General features: G+C 43.4%; 1 protein-coding gene across 1 annotated transcript in view; it reads left to right on the top strand.

The window, feature by feature from the left end:
- The window catches only part of ABHD8 (abhydrolase domain containing 8), an 80751-nt gene extending 63247 nt beyond the window's left edge, over positions 1–17504 (top strand). Inside the window, exons 3-5 of the mRNA XM_085639015.1 lie at positions 4074–4244; positions 6360–6576; positions 12237–17504. Of these exons, the coding sequence (XP_085495141.1) occupies positions 4074–4244; positions 6360–6576; positions 12237–12401 (553 nt within the window). The 3' untranslated portion in view covers positions 12402–17504. The remainder of the gene's footprint in view (positions 1–4073; positions 4245–6359; positions 6577–12236) is intronic.
- The last annotated feature ends 1914 nt before the right edge of the window (positions 17505–19418 follow it).

The raw sequence follows: 19418 nt of genomic DNA, 5'->3' as shown, positions 1-19418 counted from the left end.
TAGCCTGAGGCTGTGGAGTGGGAGGCCGCGAGCCAAGTGCCAGCTTATGACAGTGAGGTGAGTGTCGGCTGTGTGTCAGATAGGTGAGGGGCGGCTGTGTGACAGTGAGGTGAGTGGCGGCTGTGTGTCAGATAGGTGAGAGGCGGCTGTGTGACAGTGAGGTGAGTGGCGGCTGTGTGTGAGATAGGTGAGGGGCGACTGTGTGACAGTGAGGTGAGTGGCGGCTGTGTGTCAGATAGGTGAGGGGCGGCTGTGTGACAGTGAGGTGAGTGGCGGCTGTGTGTCAGATAGGTGAGAGGCGGCTGTGTGACAGTGAGGTGAGTGGCGGCTGTGTGTCAGATAGGTGAGGGGCGACTGTGTGTCAGATAGGTGAGGGGCGGCTGTGTGTCAGATAGGTGAGAGGCGGCTGTGTGACAGTGAGGTGAGTGGCGGCCGGGCAGTGCTCATCTGTGTACTGAGCTCCGCATATGCTTTGCTGGGGCTGCTGGTCCTTGGCAATCCGCATCTAGGGGTACACAGTGCCGTGCGAACACTGCGTGCCAGGGTCAGAGGCATAGCCTGAGGCTGTGGAGTGGGAGGCCGCGAGCCAAGTGTCAGCTTATAGCGTCCCTGCCCCCGCTGACGCAGGCTGCCCCCAGAGGCACTCCCCCGCAGATGGGCTGTGTCTGCGCGTACAGACAGGCTGGGGGTCTCTGCCGGAAGCAATCCAGCTCGTCTCCACGAGTTCCATAGCCATTCAGAAAGTAAACCCCCAGGCTCTCGATCATGCCCTCAGCACGTATAACACATAAATGTAGGTTTAAACAAAACCTAGGGTGCGCCTCACCTCTCGTTTAAACAAAACCTAGGGTGCGCCTCACCTCTCAGTGCCAGCCGCTCTAAAGTCTGTCACTCTCTTTTCCCGGCTTGCTTCTCCAGACTGCCCCAGCTCTGGTGCCTCTGCTCTCGCTCTGCGCCCAGAATTCTGTCCCGGAAGTTCCTCTGCAGTGAGCGCAACCAGTCCGACTGGAAACAGCGACACAGTCATGTAAGTTCCGGTCTTGAACAAAGGTTCCGTCCTGCGATAGAGTGACCTTCTTATGTTGCCACACAAATGGAATATCGAGTAACCCTCGATTCCAATTCAATTTTATTAATTCTATATGCCTCAGTGCTGACGAGGTTCACCACACCGGCAAAATGGGCATAAAAACAGCATAAGCATTAGTCGGCGCCCCCCGCCCCCTCCTCCGAGTGCTGACATCAGACAGCCCGCAAGGTTTCTAGCCCCATGCCTCTGAACCTAGTCCTGGCAATGTTTCATATAGCATTCTGTGATTTATAGTCTCGTATATGCCAATGTAAAATAAGGAGCACACATCCTACCATACAAAACAACAAGGCAGAGCAAAAGGCACACCACCGCCTTTCTCCGAGGCACAGCAGAAAATGCCTCGGAGAAACGCCACGTCATTTTCGGATTTGGGGGCGTGTTTAGCTGTTGTCTCCTCCCTGAGACTTCTCGCAAAAAACAGGCCCCCCGATCCGAAAAGGACGGGGCTTCAACGGAGTGACTGGACCTCTTCTCCAGTGGCTGGCCAGCATTTAAGAGGCCAGCCAATGGAGAACAGGAGAGAAGAGGGGCGGGTGCAAGCCCCTCTTGTCAAAGTCACTCAAAGTCATTAAATCTCGCGAGCGAGACTGCGCAAGCGCAGCCTTCGCTAGCCGAGACCTAAAAAGTGGGTAGACCGAGGGTTTGGTGGACAGGGTAATAGACCACGTTTGTGACCAATTTCCCCTTACCGTCAAACTCTAAGCCAGCAATTGAGAAAGAGCCACTAAACTTGGGCTGACATTGTTAATATTTATATGCGCTCTCAGACAGACAAGGCAGTAAACACTGGCTCCTCGTCCAGCTTTAGGCCCATGCCTCCCTGGTCCTAGTCTGCGTACTGGAGAACGGCTATAGGAACAGAACTAATATCTCAAATATACCAAATATCGTCTGAAGGAGGGGTAAGCAGCATGCCATGGGGAGAACACCCCCTAAATGTCTCATCACATGCCCATGGCTGCAAGCAGACACCAGTGATGTGGGATTGACACAAGTAGCCACAGTAAATTATTGCTGCGGTAATGTTTCTCGTGGAGCTTTCAGCCCTTTACCAGGCGGTCGAGGTAATCACAAAGGCACAACGTTATGGGTATAGCTACCATTAGTGCAGCAGGTGCAGTGGTGCCCTTACTAGAAGCAAGGTGGGCAGCAGCCATTTCCCTTGTATGTATTAGAGCTCACAGCCCCCTTCTATGACAAACTGAGACTTATTCCTAAGGCGCCTCTTTCAGTTTAACTGTAGAGTGAGGCTCCGCTCTAGGGCCCCACTGTGGCCTATGTTAACTTACTTTATGTGGGCCTCCCAGCTCCTAAAATAATGTTCCATTTTATTCTTTCGGATGCATTATTGAATGGAGTTTTAATCTACAATGATTAATATCAGAGTCATTAGTTTCAGGATCCTATACTTTTCCCGTTTTGTGAATTTTGTTTAAATACAGTTCTATAGCCATGTTTTATCCCAACTAGTGGGTGGCAGTGTGGTCTCGTTTTGTGGGAGGAGCTTCACACTCAGTACCCTCCCTTTGATTATTTTTATGAGCACTTGCTCTTTTATGGAGGAAATAGCCACATGCCCTCTAATCAATCAATTAATCAACCTCTCTCTCTGTGTATATAACACCCCTAGCATTTCCCTGAAAAAAACAAAACAAAAACAAAAGTTAGGTGACAGTATTAATCATAAAGTGAGGTTTCAAAGCCAAAAAAAGACTGAAATTCTACTGTTATACTTGAGTTAACTATGACCTCACATCCATCACTCATGACATGTTCAGTAACATCCTGATGACAACATCCAACCTACTGCTGTTCAAATTACTCTATAAACCAGCGCAGCATTTAAGATAAGAAAGCAAGTACCAACCGGAGTAGAATCATGTGAAGCATACATTCCAGAACATGTTTACATGTACAAAACACGAGTAGTGTTGGATTGATTGATGACAAGTGTAATTCACTGTGAAAAAGTTCGATTGTGCACATCATAGGTACCAGAAAACGTTTTACCGAAACAACACTTCAGAAATACAAGGAAACACTCTGCACATAAAGAAGGAGCTGCAGGGGTACGGTTCAGACAGGCTGGATATGAAACCAGAGGGCTGTTGGAAAAATGTAGGAGCAAAAGTAATGCTTCTCTTCTCAATAAAGTAGTCACCTATACATTTCTGTGAGCAAGGTGTTGTGATCGAGGAGTCAAGTTGTGCTTTAAACAGATGGGATATTCAGGGCAGTTCTGTCAAATTTAGATATTCTGTACAGAAGTTCTGTAAAAAAATATGGAACATTAGACATTGTTCAAGAATATATGAGTATTTCACCTACAAAACACAAGCCACGGTGTGAGTCTAAGCATTATTAAGTGTTCTACACCATTCTCGTCACGCCAGCTCCACTCCATGCAGACACCAAAGCCTCATTAGGAGGCCAAGCTCCTACTGTTCACAGCCTCCACCCTAAACCTAACCCTTCGAGGATAGCAGACCCCTTGTGGGCAATCAAGCACACCTGGATGGCCATCTACCTACTGTGCTGTCTTGTTTTTATGCACAACCTCTCAGGCAGACCCCACTCCTTCCAGACACACAAACCTCTTTGAACAAGAACCTACTACATACAACCTTTGCCTTATAGCAAAGCTTGCGGACAAAGTGGCACTGGTTGGCAAGTCCCTACTGTGCACGGTCTTCGCCTTTGGCATATCAATTCATGGAGATCTCTCTCCTTTCAGACACCCAAGAGCCAATAGGAGGGAAGCATGTTGCAAAAGCTTGCTTCCATTAGCAGTACAGAACCTACAGACAATTGGGACTATGTGTATCTTGCTGAATATCTTCCAGTATGATAAGCGTAACACACACACATGTATTTTAATGATGTCATGCTTGGGTCGCCCCTCGTTCTGTGATAGTGTCTGCTGCTAGAGCCCTCACCCTTCCTTGCCTAACCATTGGTCTCACTTGTCTCCCTTGCACAGGGTTTCATTTTGCACTTTTCTTGCACACGAGTACCCGGACCAGGTGCACAAGGTAGTGATGATCAACGGCGGAGGACCAACGGCGCTGGAGCCCAGCCTGTGCTCCATCTTCAACATGCCCACCTGTGTGCTGCACTGCCTCTCCCCCTTTCTAGCCTGGAGCTTTCTTAAGTAAGTGACCTCTCACTAGTGCCGTGCTTGGCGAAGAGTGGACACGGGAGCACGGGTGTGGGGGTCAGCTGAAGACTAGAGTGCGTAAGCCCCTAGGACGATGGCGAGTAGAGGCCTAGATAAAAGGGCCACTGTTCATGAGGTGAACTAGATAGTAATTCTGAACTGCGAGTCATGTGCACCCACTGACCGGCTGTGTGATCTTAAGTTGGCAGGGTAAAATTGTACAGTGAAGGGTCGAGCTGTGCGAGGGTCTAAATACTGTCAAGGCAAATGTAGAAAGGAGGCACACTGGCAGAGCTGTATGGGTCCTGTTACTCAACAGAAGGCATGTCGCAGTCAGGAGGGAGGTGCACTTGCAAAGTTGTAGGGATTTGTCTTAAACTTTGCACATGGGCGTGTTGAGGGGCAACGTGCTCTAGGCACGAGCTGGCTTATCAGTATTAGGGTTACGGGAGGTACAGGAACAACAGACAGTATGACCATTAAGGTTTGAGATGCATATTGCCATCCCTGGACTTGTACAAAAAAAGTAAAGACTCCTGTGTAAATTTTCAACTGTAGATTTACACCGAAATGTAGAGATCCAGACTACAATCCTGAAACTAGGGGTTGATGACATTGAAGACTATTAGGACTAAATTTAAGAGCGTAACATTACCACTAGTAACTTTTCACTCACAGGCACAGATGGCCTTCTTTCTTTCCATAAAAATAATACAATTATTTTAATTAAACTATTACTAACCTAGAGCTAATAAAATGTTAGAGTACATCAAATCAAATTAAATGTAATTAAATTTTTAAACAAAATTATAAAATCCCTCCGTCATTTGCATTTAATATTTAATAAATTTAAGAGTTATTTTTAGAATTATTTTTTTGATTTCTGAGTTTAATGAACACATTGGGAATTAACTCCAGTTGTCCTCCTCTGCCCCATGGTATTCCATACAAGGAATCAATGCCTACTTGTAAAGAAATGTATTAAAACTTTTATAGTATTTACGGAGAAATACATTTTTTGACAAAATAGTTGGTTGAACAAAGTCATGCTTTAGACTATTTAGAAGTCTGTGATTTTTTCTAAAGAATGAATATTATATCTATGGACAATGAGTTATTTTGCACAATCTCAGATTTGTTTGGTCACTGAAGTGGGTAAGCGAGGATTAGAACAATTTGTGTTTCTATGGTCAGACCATTAAAGCAGAGTGCAGTCATTGTGTAAGTGGTAGTTAAAGAACATATAAAACTATCACTTGGAGAGTACATTAGACAAATTAAGTTACACAATTTCACAATTCTATTTGTACGGTGGGGGCCAAAGTTGACACTGAACTTTTATTCTCTACATTGCATTTACAAACCAATTATTGTGACTCAGATACTGACTGTTAAAACTGCGTCCAAGTAATTTGAAGCACATTTTGGGTGGAAAAAAAGAATATAAACAACAAATAGCATAGTCTTGGACAGACTGATAACTCGAACCTCCAAAGAGAACTTTGTTTCACATAGACCCAAGCTCCGATGATGCTCGTGTGTTCTCTTGCATGCACTTTGTGGCAAACAATACCAGCCCTCAGAGGACTGTTGACAGAGCAGTAGCCCCAGCACAATCACTAGGGATGTTCAAAACTATCAAGAACCTTTATAGAAAATATGTGTGTTCTAGGATTTGCATGAATAGCTGGACTTTCGTGACAACTTATGTTGAAAAAGGTAAACTTGTAAAAAAAAAGTTTGCATCATTTGCCATTGTGCATAGAAAAAGGACACAAAATAATTATACTGAGGAAACGTCTGCATGCATTTGTCACCGTGGCCGCGTTTGATTAGATTGAAAATTATTTTCTCGCATAGCGCCAAAAACCTTTGTATGGTCGAATGCGAAGTTAAACTCAGCAACTCTACAGTCTTAAAGAGTAGGGAAAAAAGGTATTTGCAAAATGTTGCTGGTTAAAAACAAAGGCCCCCCTTGTGATAACTGGGTCCTGCAGGAGCTCTATTAGTTGCAATCAGGGACACACAATACACATTTCTTCAGGGGGGACCTGAACCTTGTAGAAAAAGCTTCAGTCCTTCGTTTGTAACCCGTGTCTTGTTCCACAGGGCTGGCTTCGCTCGTCAGGGTGCCAAGGAGAAGCAACTTCTGAAGGCTGGGAACGCCTTTAACGTGTCGTCCTTTGTGCTGAGAGCGATGATGAGTGGGCAGTACTGGCCAGAGGGCGACGAGGTGTACCACGCAGAGCTGACCGTCCCGGTGCTGCTCATCCACGGCATGCACGACAAATTTGTCCCCATTGAAGAAGACCAGCGGATGGCAGAGGTGGGTTTCCCATAATTCTCGTACGTATAGAACCCGGACGGACAATGGTATACAATCGGCATTGAGCTACCCCAATGAGCATAGGATACACCCCGCCACCACAACACAGACTAACTACTGCCACACACACACTCCACAAAAACATTACTTCATCAATACATCACAAATGAATTGTCCAATACTGGCACTTTATAAACAAAACAATTTCTACTGGGAAAAATTAATATGTTATGAGCCATTCACAGTTATTACCAATGCAGAGGTGTTCAGACTGGAGAAGCCAGAGTTGATCTTGGCGGGGAAAGGCCATCAGTAGTGTCTTTTTTCACTCATGTCCTGGCTGGAAGTAGGTGTCCAAGAGTGCATGTGGAGGGGTTAGAATAACCCTTAACCCCCCCCCCCACTCCCCCAGATTCTGATACAGGATCACGCAGCGGATATGTTCACACTTTTAGGGAGGCCAGGCAGGATGCAATTAGCATGTTGGCTATCTTGTATTTGATTGCATTTTTGAAAAGCGACAACATAACTGTAATGTGTGAACTGTGAAGAACTCTCCATTTTATAGAATAATGAGGAACTATGTTGTCACTCTCGGGGGGCGGTCCAATGATTTGTACTTACATGAAGGGGCCGCATCAAGAAGACCACTTACCTAAAGCCTGCATGCATTGTATTGTCAACTCTGCATGGAGGATTTTACAGCCTGTGCTGTTCCATACTGTTTGACTTGTATCTCCCACAAATGACCAATTACTGAGCCATTATTGACATGATGCGCCACAACCATAACACACAGAACAAATTTACCATAATCATCTTTCTCCCGCACACAGTCATCAGCTCAAGCTACGTTACGCCACACGACCAGAGATGGCTGCAAATCATATTATAATTGCATTGGGTGACTTTTGCTGCAGTCTCAGAGATGACACTGAAGCACAAGTTACTTAATTTTGGTAACAATATATCTGTAAGAAACATTAGTTAGTTATAGATTCTTTACCTTAGAATTACCCCCAGGCGTCAGACTGGATCCGGAAAGATTTTTCGTCAGCAGTACCTCTGCACGTCGGAAGGTGGCGTCAGTCGGCTCCACGTTCGTCGTTGGCGTTGTGGTCGCCGTCGCGGTAGCTACTTAGACGCTGCCCTCCAGCGCTGACGTCGGTGCTGTACATGACTTACCACGCCAGAAACGCAGAACCATACAAGACACTGACCATTGGTGCACAAAACTAGAGCCCTGAAAGGATGTCCTTAACCCTAACCCTAAGGACGTCGGTGAGGGCCTCATTAAACAGAAGCAGGGGCTCCAAAGAGCTTGCCGCCGGTTGAAGCTAGTCCTAACCGCCACCGTAGGAAGCGCGAGGTTGAGAGCCTCGGCCGCTCTATGCAACACAGGGGTGTGGAATTTAATACAATATCTACTTGTCCATGGGGCAGGTTGCTTCATAAATCTTCTTGTCCTGTAACAAAATCCACTTGTCCCTTTTGTGCCATGTAATGCTGCGACAAATTGCGGCAGCAATCTCATTATATAAGAGTTCTGATATAGCCTCTCTAATTACGCCAGGGCTCGTACCATAGTAGGGGTGAATACTAGCAATTCCCTTATGGTGCTACGTTTCTGCAGGTCTGCATACTGGAGCTGAAGGTAGTGGTAAGCAATAGTTCAAGGGTTGGAATGCCCTTTTGAGTCTGTGCAAACCTACTAATTTACGTGTTTTAAGGGTTTGCACCAACTATTTTCTAATCTTTTCCCGTACTCAAAAAGGTTGTAAATTTACTCCTGACAGTGGCAGACGTAAAACGTCTTCCAGGGTTGGGAAAAAAGTGGTTGGAGGAAAAGTGAACTTAAAACATTCAGATTGTCACACTAGCAAATCTACACATGCACATGCTAAAATGCAGTTCACAAATATTTTCTAGGAGTACTATTCTTGGCCTACTTCTGTAAATTCTTATGAATTCACGGAAACTGTATATATACACTTAATGCAAGGATATATACCATGGATGCACTTTTGAGACTTTCTTTAATAATTGGGTCTCTAATTAGGCCTGGCGTTAACCATGACCTTTTGTGTTTAATAAAATTCTGTCTCTCTCTCTCTCTTTTTTTTTTTCTCTCGGTCGATCAGCTAGCTTCACAGTAAGCAACAGTATTCTGCTCTTTTACAAGGAGCATATTGGCATACAAAGTTATTTGGTTCAGTGCCTGGAACTGTTGTGGCAATGTGTGCTTTTTGAGACCTAAAAAATGGTTTGCTTTTGCCAATGCTTGTTGGAATGGTGAGGGCCCAGCAGCTCCCACACCGATAAGGTTTTACAAAAACCATGCCTAAACAAGTCACACATTGACAAAACCAAAAAGCTGACCACCAATTTCGGACCTACTGGCTTTGCCAGTGCTTGTTTATTTTTGTTTCCCATAATCGTATTTAAACTGGTTGCACTGATTTATCATTATGAATATTTTTGGGGAATACAAGTATACATCAACATGTTACTAAATGATGCTGCAAAGATATGGTACCTAAAACCTTATAGTAGTTTAGCAAAATGTTTTTTTTCTACTTGCATTTTTTTGTGAACATTTTATTTTGAAAGCAAAGAATCATCACTCTTGCTTTCAAGCTTCGGCAAATATTTGCATATAATCAGAGAGCATTCTGGGAGCATTATACATAGCCTCATATTACTAAACTTTGAAACAGTGTGTACACATTTATACTGGAACCACCGTCCGTAGTGCAGGCCGAGCTTACAACATTTACTTTTAGTGATAACCCTAATAATAAAGGTTTTGCATTAATGAACCATAAATACAAGTTTGAACAGCATTTAACACATGGACACAAATATTACCTGACATTGCCCTTTCCTGATCCATAGTGTAATACTGTAAACTGGCAGTCAAAGGGTTTGTGCTGTAGGGGATTGGGCCTACTTGTCCAAAGGACAGAATACACATGAAAACTTGTTGCCCTTGACCTCAAACAATATGTCCCGGGCGTCGGGCTATAGGAATTCCACATCCCTGGCAACACCACAGTGTAGGACGCTCCCTCCTCCGTAGCCACGATAGGAGGAGACAACATGCCAAGGTCGGTTGAAGTGTCAAGACCACTCGCATCCCCCAGTTCCTCTATCCAGTCCTGCTCTGCATCTAGCTGGTCAGTTAAAGGGTCACCTGACCCCTCCCAGTCCTCCTCGTCTTCCTCTGGGTGCCAGTGTTGTTGGAAAGGGACCCCAGGAGTGAACAGGGGCATGAAAACTCCACCCGGCGTCCGACTCCGTGTCCACGTTAGGAAGGAGGATGGGGTGGACGCTGGTCGGCAGGTGTCGAGCACGGTAATGGTGCCGTCGGAAGCGGCACATGTGGAGGTGTAATGAGGTCAACCGGCGCCGATCCAGATCCAGGCCTGGATCAAAGAGGGGCCTGCGGCGCTGGGGCCGGAGCCGCCGGCAGTGAAGACCTATGCCCCCCAACCGATTCCGCTAGGCCCGAAGGCGCGCCGGTGGGGTTGGTACGCCCAAAGATGGCATGCATCGCCTCTTAGGAAGTACGAAGCTGGGCGGGGGTCGCTCTGGGTCCCAGAAAGGGAGGGGAGGGAAGCTCGGAGTCGACCCTTCAAGTTCGCGCGCGTGGAGCCGCGGGTCTTTCCAGATCCAGTCTGACGCCTGGTAGTAATTCTAAGGTAAGGAATCTTTAACTAACGTGCTTCTTTCAGATGAGGATGCTGTGAATAAAGGTTGTGCTAATGTGTCCCATACCTTCTAGTTCTCAATACAAATAAAACAAACCTGGAAATGACAGGAAATTGTTCTTTTTGTATGTTCTCCATTTAAAATACATTTTTCTAATGAATTTGATGCAGTACACCTTTTTGACCCAAAATGTTAATCTTCTAAGGTGTTGCCTATCAGACAGCACAAGGTGTCTGGATGCCAAAAGCCTATTGAGAACGTACAGCCCGCCCTTTGCTTACCATTGTTGGCTTTACTGTCACTCTTACTTGTTTGCTTTTCAATCGATTGTATTCCTACCTCTTCTTGTGCTTGTCTGGCCCTTGGAGCATTGCCTCTTTTTATGATCCTTAACTGACTGACTTTTTAAGTCGAGCCTGGGCAGCGCATGAGCTTCTCTGCGAGGCATACTGGATTCGAGGTATGGCATAGACGCTCTGCCCATTTCCTGCCCATCTTTTCAATTGGCTTCCGTCCTTTTGAAATCGTTGCCTTTCATTTGTGAATAGACTTAGTAGTCCAGCCTTAGTACCGCCTTGTCTGCATTTGTAACCTCTTATAACAACTGGACTTTTTACTTGTGTTGTTACACGGTCTGCTTTATCTAGTCGGTGAGCACTATTTTCTTTAATGATTTTCATTTCCTGAGCGATCCGGTTTAACAATACCGGCTCGCTTAGTTAATTATTTCATTTACGGCACGGTCCACTTTCACTTTAGCAGCCGCGCTTATTTAATTTACAGCGCTGGCCGCTTTCACTTTAACGGCCGCGTTACAAAAGCTTTCTTTATTTATTTTTATACTTTGTGTAAAAGCACCCCATACGGGCTTTCACTTTAATGTTGGCCGTACCCCTTTCTTTAGACGCTGCTCACTGTAACCTGAATACGGCAAACAGCATCTAAAGAAAGGGGCAATGCCACCATTACAGTGGTCTCGCATTTGCGAGAGTTTGAGCTATTAGCATTAGAAATGACACAGCCTTTTATTTATGTGTTGCTTTGAAAAACACATAAATAAAAGGCATTATCGTTTACAATGCCAATAGCTTAAAATCTCGCAATTGCGAGACCTATTGCATTGAAAATGCTTGTTCTAAGTTTCCTAGCTGTCAGTCTGCACTGCAATGGTCTTGCCTGGATGTAACGACAACCATTTAAACCAATGTTTTTTACAGTTTCTATTCATATTTAGAATTAAAGACAGGCAGAAAAATAGATGTTTTTTCGTCTGCATTTATCAGTAGAAATACAAAACTGGGAAGCTTAACCTCCCTACGCTGGCATGAGTCTTTTGACCATTCAGATAAGCCAGTTTAAACATTCGAGTGCCTCCCCTGTGCTCTTTGCACACGGGTATATAGGTAGTAATAGACACCATGTTTAAATAAGCAGTATTTATTTTTTTTAAATCTAAAAGAAGATTTCAAATGTTGAAAAATAAAACTCATCCTGGCAGGTCTGCGTAATCACACCACCACTTATGATTTTTTATCATGTAGGGGAGATAGTTGAATTGTCAATACTCCCGAAGGGCACTGCTGAGCCCAAGAACTTATTGGTGAACAGATCTCCTTTTGAATCTGCAGAGAGCCCTCCCCGATGGGATTCTGAAATATTGCAAAAGAGGGATTCTCAATAAAGTTGCACATAGCAGTACTGTAATCGTATCCATATAATGCTTTCCATTACCCTTGTGATGTCTTGGTCACCATCTCGATTGTCGTGTAAGTAGCTACTCCATATGTATAACTTATAAAGTGTTTTGAGGCTCTGACCAAGTATTCGATTTTTAACAGCTTCCCGAGTGTCCAATGGGTGCATGACTTGAAAGCGGGTTGGTTTGGTCTTGTGCCGGTTACATTGGTTCAATAACTAATGACTTGTCTTATTTCTGCTCTCTGAACCAGATTCTTCTCATCGCCTTTCTCAAGATCATCGATGAGGGTAGCCACATGGTGATGATGGAGTGCCCAGAGACCGTCAACACCTTGCTACATGAGTTCCTCCTCTGGGAGCCTGACATGCCAGCTAAAGTGACAGAAGCCGCACACGGAGAAGCAGAAAGCAAATAAAAATGTGGCGATTGTTTTTCTTTCTTTGATAAGCCCTTCTTCTCGAGAAGAACAGGCAGAAGAGATAGGCACATAGGCCACGGGCCCAGCCTTTCAACCAGCTGATGATGCCTCCTCCCAAAGGAGATTTTGTGGAAGTCTTCTCAATGGAGAGACAGTTTGGAGGTTCATACCAACTGCGGTGGGGCAACCAGGAAGAGACATTCGCAAAGAATGCTTTCGTGGTGGCAAAACCAGTTCCTGGAGTTGGAACTGCACTTTCTTTAATTGCTGCTCCTTTCTATATGCCTAGAGTGAAATATTCTACAGATATAGACCATCCCACCACGATGCTGACAACAGAACATCAAGCAGATACAATGATGACATTTTTAAGATCTAATATTCAGCACCACTCCTGCCTCAATAAAAGGAGTAACAGCGCAATTCTGCCGTCCTTTAAGTGCCAGCGAGAGACTGACAGTTGGAGGCGATAAGAAAAAGAAAAAAAAAAAAAAATCAATGATGCTAAACCTCTCTTGCTTCTGTGGGCCTTCGTGCCAGGAGGCCTCAGTTTTAAAGACTCACTCTGGCAAAACAACCCTTGCAATACAGGGTGCTGGGCTGGGGAGGGACGGCGTTTTATGTGCAATAGCCCAAATATGAAATTGGAATAGCGACATTGGCGCAATGTGGAAAAATACAGGTGCTCTGGAACTCTACGTGTGGCGGGGTTTGAAATCTCAGGTGTGTCATATCCCCTGTGCTAGACAAATGGAAGCAAGTAAGCCTCCAGGGGGCTGGTGATCGTGTCGCAATACATGACCAAGAAGGTTGATAAACGTGCAAAGCATAAAGTGGCTTAGCGGGTGGAAAGGTAACCTCTTTTCCACAACACATGCCTTGATTAGTATTTTACTAAAATCGATTCGTGCAGGACCCAGTGGGTAAAGAAATCAAGGTTGCACCTACCGAGCTGGATGCCGCATAGATCTTGGCAAATGGAGTAGATCGAGTAATTCAATCACTGAAGATTTGTAGGTGAAATAACTGTAGGCCTCACTGGCAGATGTTAGTTGCTTACTGAGTAGTCATGTTTCAGCAACCAGATGCAGGGCAAGGCACAGCAGCCAAGATGGCAGCTTCTGCAAACTATCGCCCCTGCTCCTGGTACAAGGGTATTCTCCTTTACTAGGCAGGCGCTGGGCCAGTCAGATTACTTGGGTGTTTACAGATTGGATGAGCAAGTCTAATCACAGGATTGTATGAGGGGGGACAACTTCATTGTAAGAAAAGGAAAAAGGGGTTTACAAATTACAGTCAAGTTCCTACTTTATTCCAGAGTGAATATTCTGAAGTGACAGCATTTATCTAGTCCCTTACTGTACTTTGTGAATGTGTTTTAGAGAAATATAGCTCTTCTACAGTCCTCTGCTATGTAACGGCAGGATAGCAGTATAAGACTAGAGGCTTCCCACACACTCGAACAGCTTAGAGATACTTTAGACAAACCTTTCCTGTCTCGCTAACTCAGTTGCAGGTACAGTAACGTTCCCCACAGTCCTTGCTTTTCTTAGTCGCGCCTCTAAGCAATCTAATGCAAGCGGAACCACAGTCGAGTAATGTAGCCGTAAATAGTGAACTCTTTTCAGACATAAAAGTAGTGTCTGCTCTGTTGTTATAGCTTAATGCAAACCTTGCTGAAGCTCTCTTTGGGCCATAAGATTTCACAACTCTACATTTGGGACACGGAGAAGGAACCCACGTTTCCAAAGTGTCTTTTATAGCCTCACGGGCGAATATTTAATATTAAAAACATAATCCGAGACCAGCTTTCGGGTTGCAGCTTCACTTCGGATGATAGAAGTGACACGATTCTCTCGAACACAAAGCCTTTAGGTAGAGTTAAACCCGGTCATCCTTTTAACTCTTACTAGACTGTTTGCATTTTGAGGACCGAGACAATAATCATGAGGCAGGTCACATAGACAACCTACTTGGTCTTCGTCACCTTCATATAGTCATTTTGACCTCTTGGAACCAAAGCACTTTTTAACTGAATATATCGACATAAAATGCCAATACATTTTTTTATAATATATTGATTGTAGTAAGAATCACTATAGCTTAGGATATATACATAAGCTATCATTCCATAGTTACACAAAGTGTTGAGGTGTGAAAGTTGTTTGTCCCTTACTTGATGCTGTAAAGTTGCTGCTTACATAGTGCTGGGACGATAAGAATACCTTATTGATTCCAAGTGGTCACCTCTGGTGCACTTTGACCTGCATGGAGAGTTTTATAGTTGTCTTAAATGAGTAGTGGTGGTGCTTTTTTGGTCATGCCAAAGGTGTCTCTTAATTCAGATCACATCACAAGTCCCTTAGCTTGTACCAGCGCTCTTCAGCTGAAAGGCCCAGAATTTTTACTACCAGAGTTTTAAGAAAATTCAGCCTTATAAGCAGCCATAGTCAGCAAATTATTGGATTGTCAACAGGCTAAAAGATGGGTTTTATCAAACTAAACTTTGTTAGCAGCAATCAGCTTTTTCTTTCCTAGCCTTGCAGCTGTTATACAGTAGGATAATTTAAAGTAAATTGCGGAAAAAGAAACCGCAAACTAATGCATTATTGAACATTCTTCTATCAGCTAGAAACATTTACAAAGACCTGGAAGCACCACTTACAACAGTAGTACAGGGTGAGGTGAAGAAGATGAGATTCATGTAATTAAATCATTTTGGATATCTCATAATTGGTCATTCTTGCTAGTAATGTGGAAAATTAGAACTACCAACCGTGTAATGGGCTAAATTCAGTATTAAAAATTTCATGATATTGAACATTAAGGTTTTTTGTTAAATCATTTGCAAAACTCCCCTGTGGTAGTGAGAAAATACTTGTACAAAAAGTCAAATTGCGGGATTGATTTCCAACAAAATACGGGTTTCAAAAATATTCAATTATGGTTTAGTTATTCTTTCGAAAAAGAAGTCTGCAAAAACGTGCATTCCGCACTAAACTATTTTTCCAAACTTTTCCTCCCACAATGGCCAAAAACTTTTATAAATTACACTTCATTTGCAAAGTGTACCCTTGAATTTTGTAAAGTGTGTGAACGTGTACTGCTCCACTGTGGCATTACACTAATTTCTGAGACAAATAAAGTAATTGATTGATCTGGCATCTTTGCACAGAGTTTTCCTAGAGGGTGGAGTAATTATTCTGAAGAAGCACAGTTCTCTGCATTCGTTTTGAAGCCATAGGGATCAGATCTGCTTTTTGTCGACCTGTTGGAAACGGTATTCAACTGTTCCTTATGTTGCAGTCCTCCCGAGGAAAACTGTGGGTTGATCAAATGAGTTTGTGAGTGCATTTCCATTGGGCACATGAAATGTGCCTGCACTACTTAACTCACGAGCCTGTCCCTCTCCCGTTAAACTTAAAAGATGTCCAAGTACACTGGCTAAAAATTGGGACATTAAGATTCGCCTAGTTGAACATAATTCAGAGGAAAGGCCACCGCAGCAAAATATACTCATGGGAGGAGTACGCACCAGGACTCTGAAGGCATTCTGATAGGGAGGTAATGAAAAGAAGGTGGATGTAGGTGGGAAAACACCAATGAAACTCCCACTTCACACCAAATGCTTTATTTTAAGAGTCAGTGAGTGTCTTACAGAATTGGCAAAGTATCAGCCAAAACATTAAATGAAAGGCTAAGACACAAACTAGGGATGGCCTAAGTATTTAAATTAATTAAAAAAAGATCTCTTATAAAAAAAATTACAATTCGTGCAAAAACTAAATATATACTCCATGTAAGAATAGGAACACAATAAACACTGGAATGACCAACAATTGCTCATGTTATGTTAGTGGAGTTAAGTGGACAGCAAAATATCATCTGATAAGGGAAAACATTATGCTGTAAAACGTGCAGCTATTTATGGTAATAAGAACACTGCTTAAGTAAAAATCATATAATTTCGGAAATCCTTACATTTCTGACCATTAAAATGTTTAATAATATCACTTTAACATCCACAACACAAATTAAATTATCATTGCTGCCAACACAATTGTTTTTGGAAACGAGGGGGCCTGTCTAATCCATTCTCATATAAACACCCACACACTTTCTAATCATAAGCAAGGGGGGGGGGGATAAAAAAATATACTCTATTGTGAAAGACTATCATTTCATTGCAAGGGTTTCAGTCAACATATACTTTATCAGCTTAAATTCCTATTGTCAAAGACATGCTGGCGGCTTCTTCTAGGAGCTGCTGCTCAAAATTTCAACCACAGATTTCTGACAGTATGCATATTTCAATGCGTAGGAAATAATGGCCGACCTGGGGAAAGTGTACCCTCATCTGTACACCGGAACATGGGAGTATGGCTGCACTGTTACATTTAAACCTGGCTGCTCTTGGTGATGAATGTATTTCTCGATTAACTTAATGTGCTGCTGGTGAAATGTTCTGTTGATGCCTGATGAAAAAGAAACTTGTAACTCGCATATATTATCTAGTTGTTCTTTGTTATATTCTAAGATGGGTGAAATAGATGTCCGCGGAGAGGAGAGGTGGGAATAGCAGAAGAGACCTGAGTATTTGTCCAGGGAGAGGGAGCAAGGTGGGGGCAATGTTCATAGCCATTAAAAAGATTAGTGCACAACTATATCTGAAAGAGGGTGGAATGGACATTTAAAAGTAGCTACTATCTAGGATGGTCAAATTAGCTTATGAATATTGCCATTTTAGGTAAAAGAATTTGGCATGGTGGTGAGAAATGGGGAAATTAGGAGGATGAAAAGTATTATACACAGCGAATACTGCCTTTGTATCCACCTGCTCGAGCAATGAGCTGTTCTTATGGGGCAGAGGGGTTATAAACAAAATCTATTGAACACTATTTCCAAGTGTTGAGTTATCCGGGCAACCACTGAACTGGATCGACTTTCTTGCTGTTCAATAAAGAGCAGAATCCTGGACGGCTCATTTCACCCTCGTTTAACAACGAATGCGCCACCGCGGACTACACATGTTTGTCTCATAATGAGAACAGTTACAGATGGCAACGTTAACGTATTAAATAAAGGATGTTTTAACTTCAAGTTGAATTGTTTCATATTAAACAAATATTTTATGACAAATTTTCATTGGTTTACTGGAGGGATTGTAACTTTTTTTTTTCCATTGATTTTGTCTTAAAATCTACATTTCTTGGGCATACTATTTACAGAATTGCATTTTGCAGCTGGCGAAGGCACAGCTGCTTGCTAATAGTGGTTCCCTAGCAACAAAGGTCTGAAAAGCAGGCCTCCCATCTACCTAATGTGTATCTGATTTAATATGTTGGTCACCACTTCCTAGAATCGACATTTTTCTTGGTAAATGGTTAAGACGGATGTTGGCCTGTTCCCATGCCAGGAAATTAGGAACAGATTTGGTGGGTGAGTCCATTAAACATCTTTGAAAACTGGTACAGACAGTAACCTGTTTAATCGCATTTTTAGCGCTCTAAAAGCCTTCATGGCACTGTAAGAGCTGCATTGTAATTCTCAGTCTTGGCTTAGCTTTTTTAAGATGTTTATTTATTACAAGCATTTAAGAGTACACAATAATCACAGGACATCGCACTCAACGAGAGGTATAAATTAAACAAAAGCCCTGGGACACGGAAACCATTTCAGTAAAGAATGGCATGTTTGAAATAATGTGTGTGGAAAATACACAAAACTCAATCTTCTAAATTTTTTTGCAAAGATTCTGCTTGTGCTATGAAATTTTTTGCCTGGGCTGAAACGAAAGGCACGAAAAAAAAAAAACATTCTTCAGAATATCTTATACACAATTAAAAATAATTGGATTCTCATTCAGATATTCAAAAGTGGCTGTTCCGGACCCACACTAATTTAAGAAACCCTTACATTTGGAAATCAATTGTGTCCTTACCACAAGCCCTTTCTTGAAATTATCACGGAGCTTCCTAAACAGGAGATAAATGACACCAGTCCATATAAAAAAAAAAAAAAAAAGTATGCTATTTCCTTTATCATGTGACATTCTTCCAGGGTCCATGGGGCTGATGAGAAAAGCAATTACACTATATAGGGTTAACCGATCTTTTTAAATCCGGTTATGTTCTGCGAATAAATGCATGGCCCACAGAATATCTCTTCAGAGTGTGAGATCTACACCTAGGTGAATCGGTGTGATAAGCATTCAAATTGCCTGCCGGACCCATATACCTTGTTTAATCAGAACGTGCTTTGGCAGTGAGATGCCACAGGGGTACAATGGCCATAAACACCTACGGTCGACATGTTTCAGCTGTTTTAATGCCCAGTGGGTCGGTCTGCTTGGCTCAGGACCAATATGTGTAATAATCCCTACGTGGTGTGGTTGCTAATTTCAACCAATATTATAGGTGTTTGTACATAAATTCAGTAAAGCGTGCATGCAACTACGCAGACCATTAATTGGACTTTTTCCTTGTTATGGTCTGAAACAGCCTACATATCGGTTAAGCATTATACGGTTAGGGGGTGAGACAGTCCCTGTAGTCACACATTTGTCAAAGGACTACGTCCATGAACACACCTACTTGATTCCCCGTAACCCGGCCCATCCACCCACACTAGGCGAGTAGTGTGGGTCTGATGATTAAGCAGGCCACAGGTGGTACCTGTGGATGACGACCCAACAAAAATATCCCAGAGATGTGCTTATCCGATTCTCAGATTGCAAATAATTCTGAACGGGGTGGCGAGGATCATTCGCCGGGTCCTTTTCGTCACATCTTCCCCCATCTGAGGTAGCTGCATTGGCTCCCTGTGGCCAAGAGGATCGAGTTTAAAGCCCCGATTTTAGCCTTCAAAGCCTTAAGTGGCATAGGGCCACATTATCTCAGATACAGGCTTAGCTTGTATCATCAGGAGCGAGCCCTGAGATCTAATCATCTGCGACTTCTTCGCATTCCAAAATATGCCAAAGCTCGACGAGATGGCCGGTCTTTCTCGGTAAGG

This window comes from Triturus cristatus, chromosome 12 (genome assembly GCF_964204655.1).
Source record: "Triturus cristatus chromosome 12, aTriCri1.1, whole genome shotgun sequence".
In the NCBI taxonomy this organism is placed as follows: Eukaryota; Metazoa; Chordata; class Amphibia; order Caudata; family Salamandridae; genus Triturus; species Triturus cristatus.
Note: the sequence above shows the minus strand (reverse complement) of the source record. Positions and strands in the feature narration are given on the sequence as shown.